The sequence below is a fragment of the Pelodiscus sinensis genome, chromosome 1 (genome assembly GCF_052426305.1).
Source record: "Pelodiscus sinensis isolate ZL-2025 chromosome 1, ASM5242630v1, whole genome shotgun sequence".
NCBI classification, from domain to species: domain Eukaryota; kingdom Metazoa; phylum Chordata; order Testudines; family Trionychidae; genus Pelodiscus; species Pelodiscus sinensis.
In genome coordinates, this window is record NC_143052.1 from 202,830,793 (window position 1) to 202,845,869 (window position 15,077).

The 15,077-nt window shown below is 41.2% G+C and overlaps 1 protein-coding gene across 1 annotated transcript in view; it reads left to right on the forward strand.

The window, feature by feature from the left end:
* Nucleotides 1-14,230, forward strand: part of CFAP47 (cilia and flagella associated protein 47) — a 651,639-nt gene extending 637,409 nt beyond the window's left edge. The window contains exon 64 of the mRNA XM_075913261.2: nt 13,606-14,230. Coding sequence (XP_075769376.2) covers nt 13,606-13,815 — 210 coding nt within the window. The 3' untranslated portion in view covers nt 13,816-14,230. The remainder of the gene's footprint in view (nt 1-13,605) is intronic.
* Nucleotides 14,231-15,077: the final 847 nt, after the last annotated feature.

Sequence of the window (15,077 nt, forward strand, 5' to 3'; positions counted from 1 at the left end):
CAGAGATCCAGCAGCTATTTAAAGAGTCTGGTGGTGTTGCCTCCTTTCCCCCCTGTTAGCGGGCCTGATTACAGTACAGTGCCCAGCACTACTGTCCCTATGAAAGCTTAGTACACATACACACCTGCACACACATGCCCCCCCTCCCCCCATGAGTATAGTGAAATACAATTTGTTATACCTAAGGTTACATAATTCCTCTAGCATATATTTTTTCTAATCTGATACACTGACTTTAGCTGTGGTTTTGGACTATTTTTAGAAATAGTGAGAAAATGCCTTCTGCTTTCATTCTTTTTCAGTATCACCTCTATTCTATGTTACTGTAGGCAAGGATTACTGCATCTTCACTGTAACATGCCCTTGTTTTTGTGGGTGTAAAGTCAGACTATTAACACTTTTTTATTAAATTCTATAAATAGTTGACTAGCAAGACTGCTATTTTTTGTGTGCTTCAATGAGCTGTGATAATTAGGCTGTAAAGCTGCAGAGATGACAGTATAAGTTCATACTTCATTTTATGGTGGCCATTACAGTTGTATTGCAAAATGAAATGGAAGGTTGGAGGGGAGAAAGAAATCCTATAGTCATCTTTTTCTCATTTGCTGAAGACATTAAAGCCAAGCTTTGTACACGCAAATTTGTTGTGTTAGCTGCCCTGCTGAGAAACTCAATGCAGAATTGGTTATTAGTGTAAGAGACTCAGGCTTGTCTTTACTAGAATTTAACATGTACATTTTATTAACAACAATATACTGAAATAATGAAACTTCATTGACTTTTTGTGCAAATCAGGTCCTTAGTCTTTAAGGATGCAAAGAATCTAAAGAAAATTGCTGGTTGTTTGTTTCATTTACTGGTAGCAAAAAACTAACTACTTTGCTGAAGCACTGAAAAAGTCTTTAATTTTCATTTCTACATTGTTATTTGGAAGTGTTGTTTGGAGAAAAAATATATTAAACAGTTCTTATTGAAGGATTGCTTTAAGAGCTGCTAGGAATTTTTTAAATCAGTAAAACTCATACAAATAACGTGCTTTTGTACATTTCTGTAGATCAAAAAACAAAATTTAAAAAAAAGATAAAATGCCCAAAGAATAAACCAATCACAGTTGTTTCAGTAGTCCTGAAAGAGAACTTCTAAATCAAATTCAGCTTAAAATGAGAAATATACTGACATAGGTCATAAAGAATATTTTAAATAATTGTTTCACTATAAATATTCAGTGCATCTAGGAGCCTTTATAAACACAATAGCTCTTATCAGGATAGTTGGTGACTGTCTTAATAAAAATTTACTGAAGAAAATTGTAGATTTTTTTTTACATAAGCACCAGCAGAAATGTCAGAGAATTTTACATTCCCTCTGTTTGTTAGGTTTAAATAGTTGAGAGCTAGATTCTGGCCACCTCGTCACTGCTTTGTGTCAGTCTGCTGATACAAAGCAGCCATCTTAGCTTTGTGCCAACCAGATGTTCTCAATGTAAGGAAAACATAGCTCATGTAGGCAACATGGCTCGAGTGTCTTTGTACCCTAGCGGTCCTCGGCTGCCAGAAAGGCTTCATGGGATACCTGTCTATATTGCACTATAAGCCTGGGTTGGCGGGTCCCAAGTATGTGGATTCATCACTTCCAAGGCCTTGCTTGAGGGGCCACACTGCATTGTGCACCTGGATTTACAATTGCTGAACCTAGGTCACACAGCCATGTGAACATTGCCATACTGCGCTATTCAGAACTCCCAATTCAGGTCTGCAGCTTGAGCTGTGTGCACACCATAAAATGACAGGGGTTGGACCAGCATCACAGCAGGACTCAGGCTTTGACTCACCCTCTCTTGCACAGCCTTAGAATCCGAGTGCTGACTTACAACTCAGGTTGATTTATGTGTACTCAGAATGAAGGTGTGAGCTTAAATCTGAGTGTGTGCAGTGCTGCTTAGCACAAGTTAGGGCAGCCATGAGGTACGTATAGCTGGCATACAGTAACTTTTGCTTTCCTAGCCAGGCCCTGCTCTGTGTCAAGCTTAGTCAAAGGCTTGTTTTGGAATTCATGGATGAGCACACTAGAGATATTCTAAATAGATGCCAAACTAAATGTTGGGTGATTAAATGTGTCCAAGTCAACCAGATTGCAGGTACTGTTATCAAGCTTTCCAGAATTCAGGCTTCTGTACTCTCACTCCTACATAATCACCAGCTTGGCCTGTAAAAGGTAGCACATCAAAGCCATTAGTTATGCCATGCTGGAAATGGATGATGCAATGTGGAAGTCACGGTGACCAGGTGGAGCTCTAATAAGCTTGTATGCACAGACATGCATTTCTAAATAGAAAATTACACTCTCTCACATAAGATAGCACCTCAAAAATATACACATACGCATTGTTCTCAGTATGTAGGTGCTTTTCCTTCTACATTGATCACTTACCATTTTTTAGCAGATTTTGAGTTAATTCATAGCAGTAGACAAACAAGATTAGTGTTTATTTTGATTAGTGGCTTCTCCCATGTCCTTTCTTCCTTCCTTTGTGCATAGTAGCTGGGATATTTATATGTGCAGATACCCATCACACATTAGATACCTTTCTTCATGGACTGACACTTTTTTCCAGCACAACTTAGTACTTTGTGACAGTTTAACAGCTATTCACAGAAAAAGACATACAGTAGATTTGCCCAAAACACAGAGTAAATTGTTAAATACATATGGGCTACGTCTACACTGGCCCCTTTTCCGGAAGGGGCATGTTAATTTCAGCTATCGTAATAGGGAAATCCGTGGGGGATTTAAATATCCCCCGCGGCATTTAAATAAAAATGTCCGCTGCTTTTTTCCGGCCCTTTTCCGGAGGATCTTATTCCTACTTTGAAGAAAAGGGCACTTTTCTAAAAGCTGGAAAAAAGCGGCGGACATTTTTATTTAAATGCCGCGGGGGATATTTAAATCCCCCGCGGATTTCCCTATTACGATAGCTGAAATTAACATGCCCCTTCCGGAAAAGGGGCCAGTGTAGACGTAGCCATGTAGTATAAGTCAGCTTTCCATTGCAACGGTGTGAATTCAGAGAAATCCCTCTGGCTTTTAATGGTCTCACTCGGTCAGTTCGACCTCACTGAGAGATTTCTACCTGTATCAGAGCAACCTCCAGGCCATATTATGGGCCAGAATCTGACCCATTTTAATTAATCTAATTTCAGCACTTAGTAGTAGTAACAGCAGATTTTAAACATTACATTCCTCCTGCTCAATTGTCATCATTTCTGCCTCTCACATATACACCTTCAGATTTAAAAAACAGAATAGGCCAGATTATGGGCAGGAATGGGGGGTGATGGAGTTTAGATGTTTGGGGGTTTTTTATAAAAAGAAAATGAGAATCATTAAGATATGTAATTTGTCAATAGCATTGTTTTCATATTTTTAACAATGGCACTTTTTTTTCTCATGCATTTCACAGAATCTGAGGGTAGAGGGAAATATTTCAACTGTGATGTGGCCATCTTTGCAGCACTTTCAGCTGCCTTGGTTGATCTTTTCCATTAAGTAATTACTATTCTTCCAAATTTCAAGGCTGAACTTCTCCCTTCTAGATTTCATCCTATAATTGTTTGTCCTATTTTATGCAGTTCTTTTGAAGTTTACCCTGCAGCAGTGTTAATATTGGGTGAAAACGTTGACCTGGCCTTTCCGCATCAGATCAGTATAAAAACATCAAGTTTTTAATCCACCCGATTTTGATTCACAATGCAAGGTGTGTTTGACTTTATTCCTAGTCTCAGACTTGTGGCTTGTATTATCACAGGTTTTCAAAATCAACTGCTGGATTCTGACTTGCTGCATTTGGCCCACATCATAGCGTAGTTTGAGCATCCAAATTACAGTAGAACCTCAAAGATATGAACACCAGACTTACAGACAGGGGGTAAGTCAAACTAGTCAAACAGTTCAAACTAGGAGGGTAATGTATGCATACCGCACTTGCAAATGAAGCCCGGGATTTGAATTTCCCGGGCTTCATTTGCATAAGCTGGGCGCCGCCATTTTTAAATCCCGGCTGGTTCGAACCCCGTGCTGCGTGGCTACATGCGGCACGAACTAGGTAGTTCGAACTAGGCTTCCTAGTTCGAACTACCGTTATTCCTCATGGAATGATTTAAAATCATAAGCCGGGATTTAAAAATGGCGGCGCCCATCTTATGCAAATGAAGCCCGGGAAATTCAAATCCCGGGCTTCATTTGCAATTGCGGTATGCCTACAATACCCCGCTAGTTCGAACTAGCGGGGTAGTGTAGACATACCCTGACTGGTCAATTGGACACCACATGAAATCAGAAACAACCAATTAGGCAGCAGTTGAGACCCCCCTTCTCCACCAAAAAAGAATAAATATTGTATTGTGATTGTATTACATCTTAAAGATAAGCACAACTGGGTTATGTGTTCCTACTCCTATGCATGGGGCAGCAACTTACAGCTAAGAGATGAAGATGCTGGGTCTGCCACCCCAAGACAGCTAGAGCTAGCAGAGTATGAGCAGCATAGCAGTAGGTGCTTCCCTTCCTGCTCCCCAGCCAGAAGTGGTGTGTGCTGGTTTCATCCCTCCTCCCCCAGCCAAGAGGGGGGAAACCTTACAAATTCCGTCCAACCCAGAGAAAGAAACTGCCTGTGCTGAAGAGGGAGCTCAACGGCTCTTTGTTCAGCCTCCATTTTCCAGGTGTCTTTAACCCAGTGGTTCTGCTCTAAACATTATACTGCAAGAACTGCAGGTGGGAGAATTTGCTTAAATCCAGCTGCTTTCTATTCTATGAACAATGTTAAAAATAAATCTGGGAAAAGTACAGAAAAGCTGCAGTGGCAACTTATTGCCCTATGAGGATTCATTGATTAGAACTGTGCCACCTTGCACTCATGATAAACTTATAAACTTCATGAAATCTGTTATCTGATAGCGTGATACTGGAACATACAGTAGCTGCAAGGAGTTACAGTACAGAAAGTCTACTACTCAGGTCGGTTATTTAATACATCCAAAGTCTGATAGGAGCCTCACAGAATAGAAGAAACATTCTCTGCCATGATCAATTTACGATTTAAGTAGTCACAACAATTAAAGAGCAGCAACATATGAGCAAAGTAACAGTAGGCTCATCTGCAGCAGTTTTATAATTTGTGTTTTTAAAATAAGATACTGTACACCTCTCCTCCATTCCATTCCCCTCATTGCCACCTGAAAACCTCCCACTATCACTGCTATTAATATCCATCCTGTCCCCACAGAAGGCAGAGTGTGAGCTACTTCAGTAAACAGTTCCAGTTTTCAATTGGTGCTGTAGTGAAACATGACATTTTGATATGCATAGTGCTCCATGAAAACTAAAAAAAAATGTGAAATGCTGTAGTACTTCTAACCCATGTTATCAAAAACAATAAAATAAATATGAAAGAGACCATACAAACATTGCATTGATCACAGATTTTTTAAAATATATCTTTCTCAAAGACCCCTGCCTCTTATTTTCAGGAAGACATTCCTTTGTATCTATAATACAGTACCCCAATCTATAGCAATGTGCTTTTTTTTTTTAGAATTCCATTAATGCGTATGAGTATTATATTCTCAACAGGTTGTTATATAGTACCTCATTATGTTTCATCATTGTAACATGAAGAGAAAGGGTGCAAGTTTCCATTATTCCTTCAGTAAAGAAGAATTTAAATTGAGACTTAATTTAAAATAACCCTCTGTCTAAACCTCATACCCCAAACATTTCACGCTTGAGTCTCTCGCTCTGAAAAGAGTCTGACCAAAAATCCAGAGTTTGAATGTGTTTAACCTCTTTGATTGGGATCTAAACTTGGCCAAATGGGCCAATCTGCAGTTGCTATGAGGATTAGAATATTCATAATTAAGGCTAAAATTTAGTCCAGGGTATTTTTGGTGAATCTCATGGAGAGATCATGGGTGGTAAATACAAATTCATGGGCTATGATCTGTCCTTGACTTTTACCATAAATATCCATGACTGTCTACTTCTGAAGCCCCACCACTCTGGAGGCCTACCCCAATCCAGGGGCTGACTGCCCGCCCCCCAGCTGCTGCTCCTCCCAGCTACTGCTCCCAGGGACTGCTCTCCAGAGAGTCTCTGGGTCCCCCTGGGGCCATTGCTGCTCACATGCACCCCAGAACCAGCCACACCAGCCCCTGTTCCGGTGGTCCCCAGAGCTAGCTGCTATCTGAGCACCAGCCAGTACAACTGACCCTGGGACAGCCACAAGTATGGCAGCTCAGGCACTCCTCAGGGCTGCTACCAGGACTGCTGCTCAGGCAGTCCATAGGATCAGCCACGTTGACTGCCACTGAGGTGGTCACCAGAGCCAACTGCCCAGGACTCCTGACCAGTCGTGGGTGCGACTGGCCTGAGGCATTGCTGGGACAGCTTGCCTCAGGTTGCTTCAGCAGCAGCTAGGTCAACTGGACACATGCTCAAGTGACCCTATAGTCAGTTGCACCAACCATCAAGGAAGTCACAGACAGAAGTGGCCCATCCATATAGGCGAACTAGGCGGTTGCCTAGGGCGCCAAGTTAAATGGGGCACCAAATGGTGGCGCAATATCATTGAGGGGTTTGGAGGTGGGGGCGCTGATTGCATGGTTTGCCTAGGGCGCCAATTGCTGGTAGCCAGTCTAGGGCCGTCCCTGACAGATTTTGTGGAAAGTCACGGAATCCATGACTTCTGTGAAAGAATAACAGTTATTCATAATTATTAAAAGTGTAATTAATAGTATGGTGCAATCTGGGTAACTATAACATACACCCTGAGCCAGAAGGGACATACTGGAAAGAGATCTTGGAGTTATTGTGGATAGTTCTCTGAAAATGTCTATGCAGTGTGCAGTGGCAGTCAAAAAAGCAAATAGGATGCTAGGAATTATTAAAAAAGGGATAGAAAATAAGATAAAGAATATCTTACTGCCCCTGTATAAAACTATAGTACACCCACATCTTGAATACAGTGTACAAATGTGGTCTCCTCACCTCAAAAAAGATCTTTTGGTATTAGAAAAGGTTCAGAAAAGAGCAACTAAAATAATTAGGGGTTTGGAACGGGTCCCATATGAAAAGAGGCTAAAGAGACTAAGACTTTTCAGTTTAGAAAAGAGGAGACCGAGGGGGGATATGACAGAGATATATAAAATCATGAGTGGTATGGAGAGGGTGAATAAAAAAAAGTTATGTACTTGTTCCCATAATATAAGAACTAGAGGACAACAAATGAAATTAATGGGTAGCAGGTTTAAAACTAATAAAAGAAAGTTCTTCACACAGTGCACAGTCAATCTGTGGAACTCCTTGCCAGAGGAGGCTGTGAAGGCTAGGACTATAACAGAGTTTTAAAAAGAGCTAGATAAATTCACGGAGATTAGGTCCGTAAAAGGCTATTAGTCAGGGGGTAAGGAATGGTGTCCCTGGCCTCTATTTGTCAAAGGCTGGAGAAGGATGGCAGGAGACAAATTGCTTGATCATTGTCTTCAGTCCACCCCCTCTGGGGCAGCTGGCACTGGCTACTGTCGGCAGACAGGATACTGGGCTAGATGGACCTTTGGTCTGATTCAGTATGGCCATTCTTATGTTATGTTCTTATAATGTGTGTTTGCATGATGCATTTCTTTTAAAACAGAGGTTTTCAACTTTTTTCTTTCTGAGCTCCCCTTTCCCAAACAAATATGGTTTTCTGCATATGAAAGCTAGGACCAGCATGGGAGGGGTACTAAATTGCTTGGTACCCCATATCACAGGGTCTTCTGTGAAGCTAAGTTGCTCAAGCTTTGGTTTTACCCTAGGTAGCATGGTGGGGCTCAGGGTTCAGCCCCGTGCAGAGATGCTTCAACTTTCTGCCCTAAGCCCCAGCAAGTCTAATGCTGGTCATACTTGTAAGACCCCCTGAAACCTGCTCACTCCCTCACCCACCAAGAAGCTCTGGAGATAACCTATTTTAAAGATTGGTCAGCTGAATTCCAGGTCGTCTTACTACACTAAACAAATGATGTTTGTAGTTGTACAGTATAATTTGCAGTCTTGGAAAGAACAGCAATTGCCCCTTCAGCAATCTCTGCATCTAAAGAAGGACCTCTCTTTTAAGAACCTAATTTCACAGGAAGAAATATTTACTTCAGTCCTAGGTTAATGACAGGAATTTTATACCATTAGTACAGATTATAAATTAGCTACAACTAAAGGGAAAGCTCATCATGACAGTCCACTGAGAAAGCAATTGGTTTTGGTCATAGTCTTCATAATTCTAAATCATGACTTTTTTATTCCCAATGGACTACAAGAATCCTTAAAGAATATTTTGTTTCAGTACATTACCATAGATTCATCCCAAATCCTCAGACCGTAAATTTCTTCCTATCTTAAATAAGATGAAACTCAGAAGAAGGAACATGATTCAATGGTTTTTTATTGACTTAAAATCTGCTATAGCTATGTAACTGCCATTTTGTTAACTGCACATTAGTAGAGAGCACGTACGAAAAAGGAGCACAATGGATGATGTACTTAGTTACAATACAGCAGAAATGAATATAAACATGCATACGTAATGATAAAATATCAAAAACACAAGGCGACTGAGTTTGCTTAAAAACTGCTGGGTAATATAACTGATTGATGACACAGTCTACCAGCTTGATTTAATCACCCCCCCCAAAACAAGATAAGAATACTGCAGATGGTAAAATTACATCCCATATGGATTTTATGAGCAGGAGTGATTTCTTAGTAACTTTATACCTCAGTGTGAATTTTAGTAGCTCTAGCCTATCAGATCTTTTTTCCAGCCTTGAAGTGTTCAATGAATCATGCACACAATGAATATGATCCTGAAGTTAAACTTTCTTCCAACTAAATTGTAGATCTGACATACCGAAGAAAGACAAACCATTTCACCTTCTGCCAGAGTTAATAAGGCAATTAGCTAACCACAGATTAAAAATTATGTTTAAAAATTACAGTTTTATCTTTGGACATACAAGCCTGGTGCTGGCTTTTGTCAGCACCTACTCTTAACTGCATTTATCTTCCCAGAAAATGAAGGCAGGTCCATCAATGTATAGTATTAAATAAAGTTTAGGATAAGGATTGATTACTCAGTTTTATTATACATGGTAGTAACACTCACTATAAAATTAGATTTTTATTCATATATTAGTAACATGATTTAAAAAAAATGCATGCATGATGAATGATCTAATAAGACTATTTGGTTACAAATACCAAAATAAAATGTAAGAAATATCATGACTTTTGCAGAGTAATTCTGTTTAGCACAGGACAATTAATTTAACACCCCAAAAGACAAGCATGCTCATTTTAAAGACAGACAATTTAAAAAATATTCCCTATAAATGGAAAGGTAGTCTGATATTAAAGGCTCAGTAGGAGAGGCTGCTGCCTCTCTCAGTGATTCAAGCTGGGTGAGGTAATACCTTTGTTAGGAATGCCTTCTGTTGGTGAGAGTCACGCTTTTGACCACAAATGAAACATTCCCATTTAAACTCCTTGTCTAATTTTGGAGATTAATTTCATAAAAAGGAGGGGCATTATCATTAACTATTTTATATTGCAGTAGCATCTAGAAGTCACAACCAGGTTGGGCTGTGCAACCATATAATAAATGTCAGCCAAATGTAGCCATTCTTCTATAAAGGAATGTTACAAGCCAACTACAAAGAGAAAGTGCAGAATTTCCTATGCAAATTTGACACCGTCTTCCTTGGCCTGAACAAAGACTTGAACTGGTTAACATATTATAACACCAGGTTTCCTGACATTCAGCACCCTACTGACATCAAAAGCTAAGTATAGAACACTTTCAGTACACTGAATTAACCTAATTCACATTGGGACAACAATTGACAAGTAATTTTTTTTCTCCCTCTCCCTTCTTGTAAGGGTCCCCCTTCCCCTTTTTTTTCTCCACTCAAGTTCATCTCATCTTGCAAACATGGGATTCTTGTAGTGGAAATTAAAGATAGAGAAAACATACTACTCCTTTTAGTTTATTTTGAAGTGCTTTACCCAGGTCATATTAATTAAATAATTATGGAAATTAACATTTCATACTCTGTGATGTTTGGTCACATATGTATTGGATGGTCCATGTTTGGTCTGAGGGATTTGTTGGTGGGTTAGAGCACTATTAATAGTTTGGGTCAAATTCAGGTTGAGGAACACTACTCAGATCTAAGGAGAGGAAGCATGCCCAGTCCTGGAGTATAGACACTATACAGCTGTCAAAAATCTTCCCATAGTAGGAAGACTTCCCATAGTAGGAGGACTGAATAGGATATCCAACTAATTAAGTAGGCTGTCCTACAAGGAGCATAGTATGATGGATTCAACATAAAATTGTGAGTAACACTTGAGTTCTAAACCTGAATCTGACACTGAACTGCTCAGTTTCTTAGGGTACGTCTACAGTAACCCTCTAGATCGATCTAGGGAGGCTAATGAGGGTGACTGGAATTGCAAATCAAGCTGGGGATTTAAATATCCCATGCTTGATTTGCATGTTCCCAGCCGGTCGCCATTTTAGAAATTGACTAGCCCGAAGTAACTGCCCGCGTCTACACGCAGCAGTGTAACGGGATTCCAATTTAAAGCCCCTAATTCGAATTAGCTGGTAAACCTCATTGCAGGAGGAATACCAGCTAATTCGAGTTAGGGCTTTAAATTGGAATCCTGTTTCACTGCCACGTGTAGACGCGGGCAGTTACTTCAGGCTAGTCAATTCTAAAATGGCGACCGGCTGGGAACATGCAAATCAAGCGCGGGATATTTAAATCCCGGGCTTGTTTTGCAATTCCGGTCACCCTCATTAGCCTCCCTAGATCGATCCCTTAGCGAATTCAGTCTACTTAGTCCTCATTTTCCCACCAGTTGTAAATGGATAATACTATTTATAAATATCTTGATAATTCATTTTTTATTTTTCAATAACTTCAGTGGGCAATATTGATATTTTAAAGGATTTTCCTTTATTTTTAATGTTCACAGTTGCACAACATTACAGCATTTTTTTATTTTTATTTTTTTAAACTTTCTGAGTTGTGGGAAATTATGGGGAGTGTCAGACAACAGCCATACCCAAAAAGTTAAAATATTAAAATACAACTTGTCAAAAGCACATCTAGATATATAACAGAAGTATTTTTAAACCAAAAGAAATTTAAGAGATCATAACAAAAGATTTCTTCACCCACCTTATCGAAGTTTAAGTTCTCAAGCAGCATTTTTCTTACTCTGCCACTCTGTATCTTAACTTTGTTATCAGTGCAAATTTCTTTTTTCATCAGTTTGTGTCTGTTGGGGGACATCAGCATTTACATATAAAAATCTAAATGGTGTGGTAAGGATCATTTAATGCTTGTTCAACATAGTAAATTCATAAAGTACTATATAAATGCTAATTACCTATAGTAATAAAACCCTTGTGACTTGCAGTGGGAGAGAGAAGAGGATTCTATATTGTCTTGTTTTTTCTTTTGCGGGGAAGGTGTAGGGGAAAGATGCATATTAGTATCCCAGATTACTGCTGCTCCTTTTTCTATTTACCCCAAAGCAGCTATGTAGATGTTACTGCAGCCATAGATCACAAAAGAGAGAGAAAGGGATACTATCATTTGCATGCGGTTGGGAGACAATGATCCTCAGTAAGTCATTCTTTTGGCCTGATACAGACCTTGGTCACACAATTCTAACCCCGTTAGAAGGCCTCACAATTAGGACATTTTGTAGTAATCCAGGCCTGAGTTTCTTACAGGCAAAAAGCAAACTGAAACTTATAGATCAATGAATTTACAATTAGTTGCAGAGGAAATGATTGAAAGATCCTTACCACTCGGACACACACAGAGAGATAATGGCAGAGGGGACAGTCCTAAAGTGATTCAGAGATGTAAGAGCCTCTATAAATGAAAGCAGCTAAAGCTCTGATATTGAAGAAATGACTGCAAGGAATTGCCTAGCTACAAACACAGGAAATGACTGCAATCATAATCCTGCCTTGACAAACACAGACACATATGCGATAACAGACAGCACTGAAGCTTTGAAATGCATCTATGAAATTACTAAATACGTGATCAGTGCTGTCTGAGCATATCCAAGCAGCATTAAATGACCCTCACCACACCAAAATCTCTAAATAGAGTACTACAAGATTGACCCCGCAATGCTCAGGTCCTTAACACAACTAAACTAATTTTTTATTTTCTTCATTTAACTCACTGCTCTGTGATGGGACTGGGGATGAGGGGTTCAATATGCAGGCTGCCACAGGGCAAGAGTACAACCCCAGCCCTCTCTCACTGCAGCAACTTGGGTCCAGGTAAGAAGTGTCTTTCTATGGCCACTGCAGCTCCAACTGGCACAGCCGGGGAGGGGTGAATGCCCCTGGCTGGGGTAGGTCCAGGTTCATCTGCTCCTCTATGTCCTCAAGCCAGAATGAGGATTGCAGCAAACTGCATTTTCCCCTCCCTCCCTGACAAACGGAAACAGCCAGCAATCTTTGTGTAAGAATCAGGTGGGGAGTTTCACCTTCCCCCTCTACCCTTGCTAAAGGGCACCTATGGGGGTGAGAAGCTCAGGGCTGGGACAGTCCTAGATGGTGGGGGGGGAGGGGGAAGGAGGCACTCCCAGTCAGGCTCTTTCACTTGCCTGCTGAGACACAATCCCATTCCAGGCATATCCCATTTTCCTGGCACAGCCACACCCTTACCTTGCTTTAAGTTATGGTAAGAGGGAGCTGTACACTGAATTTGGTGGTCCTAGCTCTTACCATTTAGGAGAAGTTCATAAATAAACAGACAGATGGACAGATAGACACTCACACGGTCTCAAATATATAGCATATGACAGCAGGAACCATATTGCCTTAATAAACGCAAGCAATACAGGAGATGACTGCTGATTAAAAACAGAAATGTACATTACACAGCTAGATGGTGCCTGGTTGGGTCACTGATGTACACAGAAATATACATGAAGGAGGTATAAAATATCATATTCTGTGCGTGTCACGATTCCAAAAACTAGAATTGCAATATGAATCCATAGTTCCACTTTCCATACCTTGAGTCTTATTTCTGTAGTTGTGTTAACTATCTTGTCCAAATCAAGTAATCCGAACTTAGAATACTATTTACTACAAGAGTGGAAATTAAATTCTAGTGTATAAATAAACCTAGCAACCTATGCATTCCTTTCATTTACATCATACTGTGAAAGAACTCTTTCAAAACAACATACATGACTATTGTTCACTATAAAAAGAAATGCTTAGATCACCTAGAGGGCTAGGCTGTGTGTCTTTTTTAGTGCATTGCCCTTAGTTCATAAAATAAAATGCTTTTCCTAGATTTGCATGATAATGTTTTTTCTCTATGGGTGCAGTTCTGGTTTTGTGACTTTCAGGCACCCTACATGGAGAACTACAAAAGAGCTTTCTAATTAAAGCACTGTGTTAAGTAGCTATTGCATGTTTCAAGGTATTAGGCCATGACTATTTTATATCAGATTTTTCCTCTCTGGTTTCAGACAGCATCAATGCAATGGACCTATGAGATCAATGGGCTGCCTCCACAGACTACGCCCCCTACCGCGTCAGCAAAAGTAGTTTCTAGGAGTGGTTATCTGAGGTCAGCCACAGTTCGCCAGCGCAACTTTTTGCGTGAAAATCTGAAGCTAATTACCACAGGCGCATCCTCCCCTGTCAAAGGTACACCTCTGGTTTTAAGAGCAAAATAAAAATATACTTGTCTTAATTTGCCATCTGTGGAAAAGTAGTCTTTTGTGAAACAAATTATAAAGGCACAAAGAGGACATTTAAAAATTATATATAATTTCATGGTATTTTGAAACCCATTTCTGCTTTGATGGTGGCTGTGGAGAACTAAAAGTGTTTTTTTCTGTCTGGAAGAAAGGTCTGTCTCATGAGAAAGGGTCCCTAACTCTCAGGGTTAGTACAATATGTATTCAGTAGCACAATTATAATAAAAATAGAGTTTCTGGATGAAAACTGTGTCACATTACTGGAGCTCTAAAATGTTCCTTTCTGCTATGTTGTAGGGTTTGAGTTTCTGACATTTATTCATAAAATGAACATGTCTTGTACTAGGTTTTAAGATTTGTCTATTACTAGGGGGCTGCTTGCTATGCTTGCCAACCCCCCTCTCTCTGAGGGTGGGTGTCTGGCCGGGGGGGAGGGGCAGGAGCAGGTTGAGGGTAGGTGTCTGCCTGGGGGAGGAGGGGCAAAAGTGGGCTGGGGGTGGTGGGTCTCAGTGGGAGGGGTGAGTGATGGGGCTGGGGGTGCGAGGTCTCAGTAGGGTGATGAGTGAGGGAGCTGGGGTGTGGGGTCCCAGCATAGGGGGATATGAGTGATCTGGCTAGAGCACTGCTGTTCCCCCAGCTAGGAAAGGGGGAAGGGAAACGGTAGCGCACAGGGAGCCTTGAGGCTTTCTACCCTCCACTGCAGGAAGCTGGTGCTTCAACCTCACTGGGGTGGGGGGGGGGGAGGTGCGAGGTTGGAGTGCCAGCGTGAGCTCTCTATTGCGGTGGGAGCAGGAGGAATCTAATCTGGAGCTGGCCTGTGAGGGGGCTGGGTGGAGGGGCAGGAGCGAAGAAACGGTTTTGTCAAGCTACGAGCTTGAGCTCAGCCCAGCCTTTCCAAATGGGCCTGTTGGGGTTTTTGTAATGCCACGTGAACAGCCTCTGGGGCAGCTTTGCTCTGTAGTGAGCCCAGGGCTTCAGAACACAGAGAAGCTGCTCTGGAGAGCTAGGGAGGTGGCCGGGGTGCAGCATAATTGTGCCATCCCCTAAGTGCTGGGTGTGGAGTGTGGCCAAGACCTGCCCAGCTCATGGCAGGCCCAAGAGAGTGCACCTGAGCCAGGGGCCTGGCCCTGGGTCACTAGCACATGATGGAGCTGCTAGCTCAGGGGGAGACCTGTGGCATGGCATTCCCCCAGTTCTCCTGCTGTGTTTCCAATGTGGGCCGGGCCAGGTGGGACAGG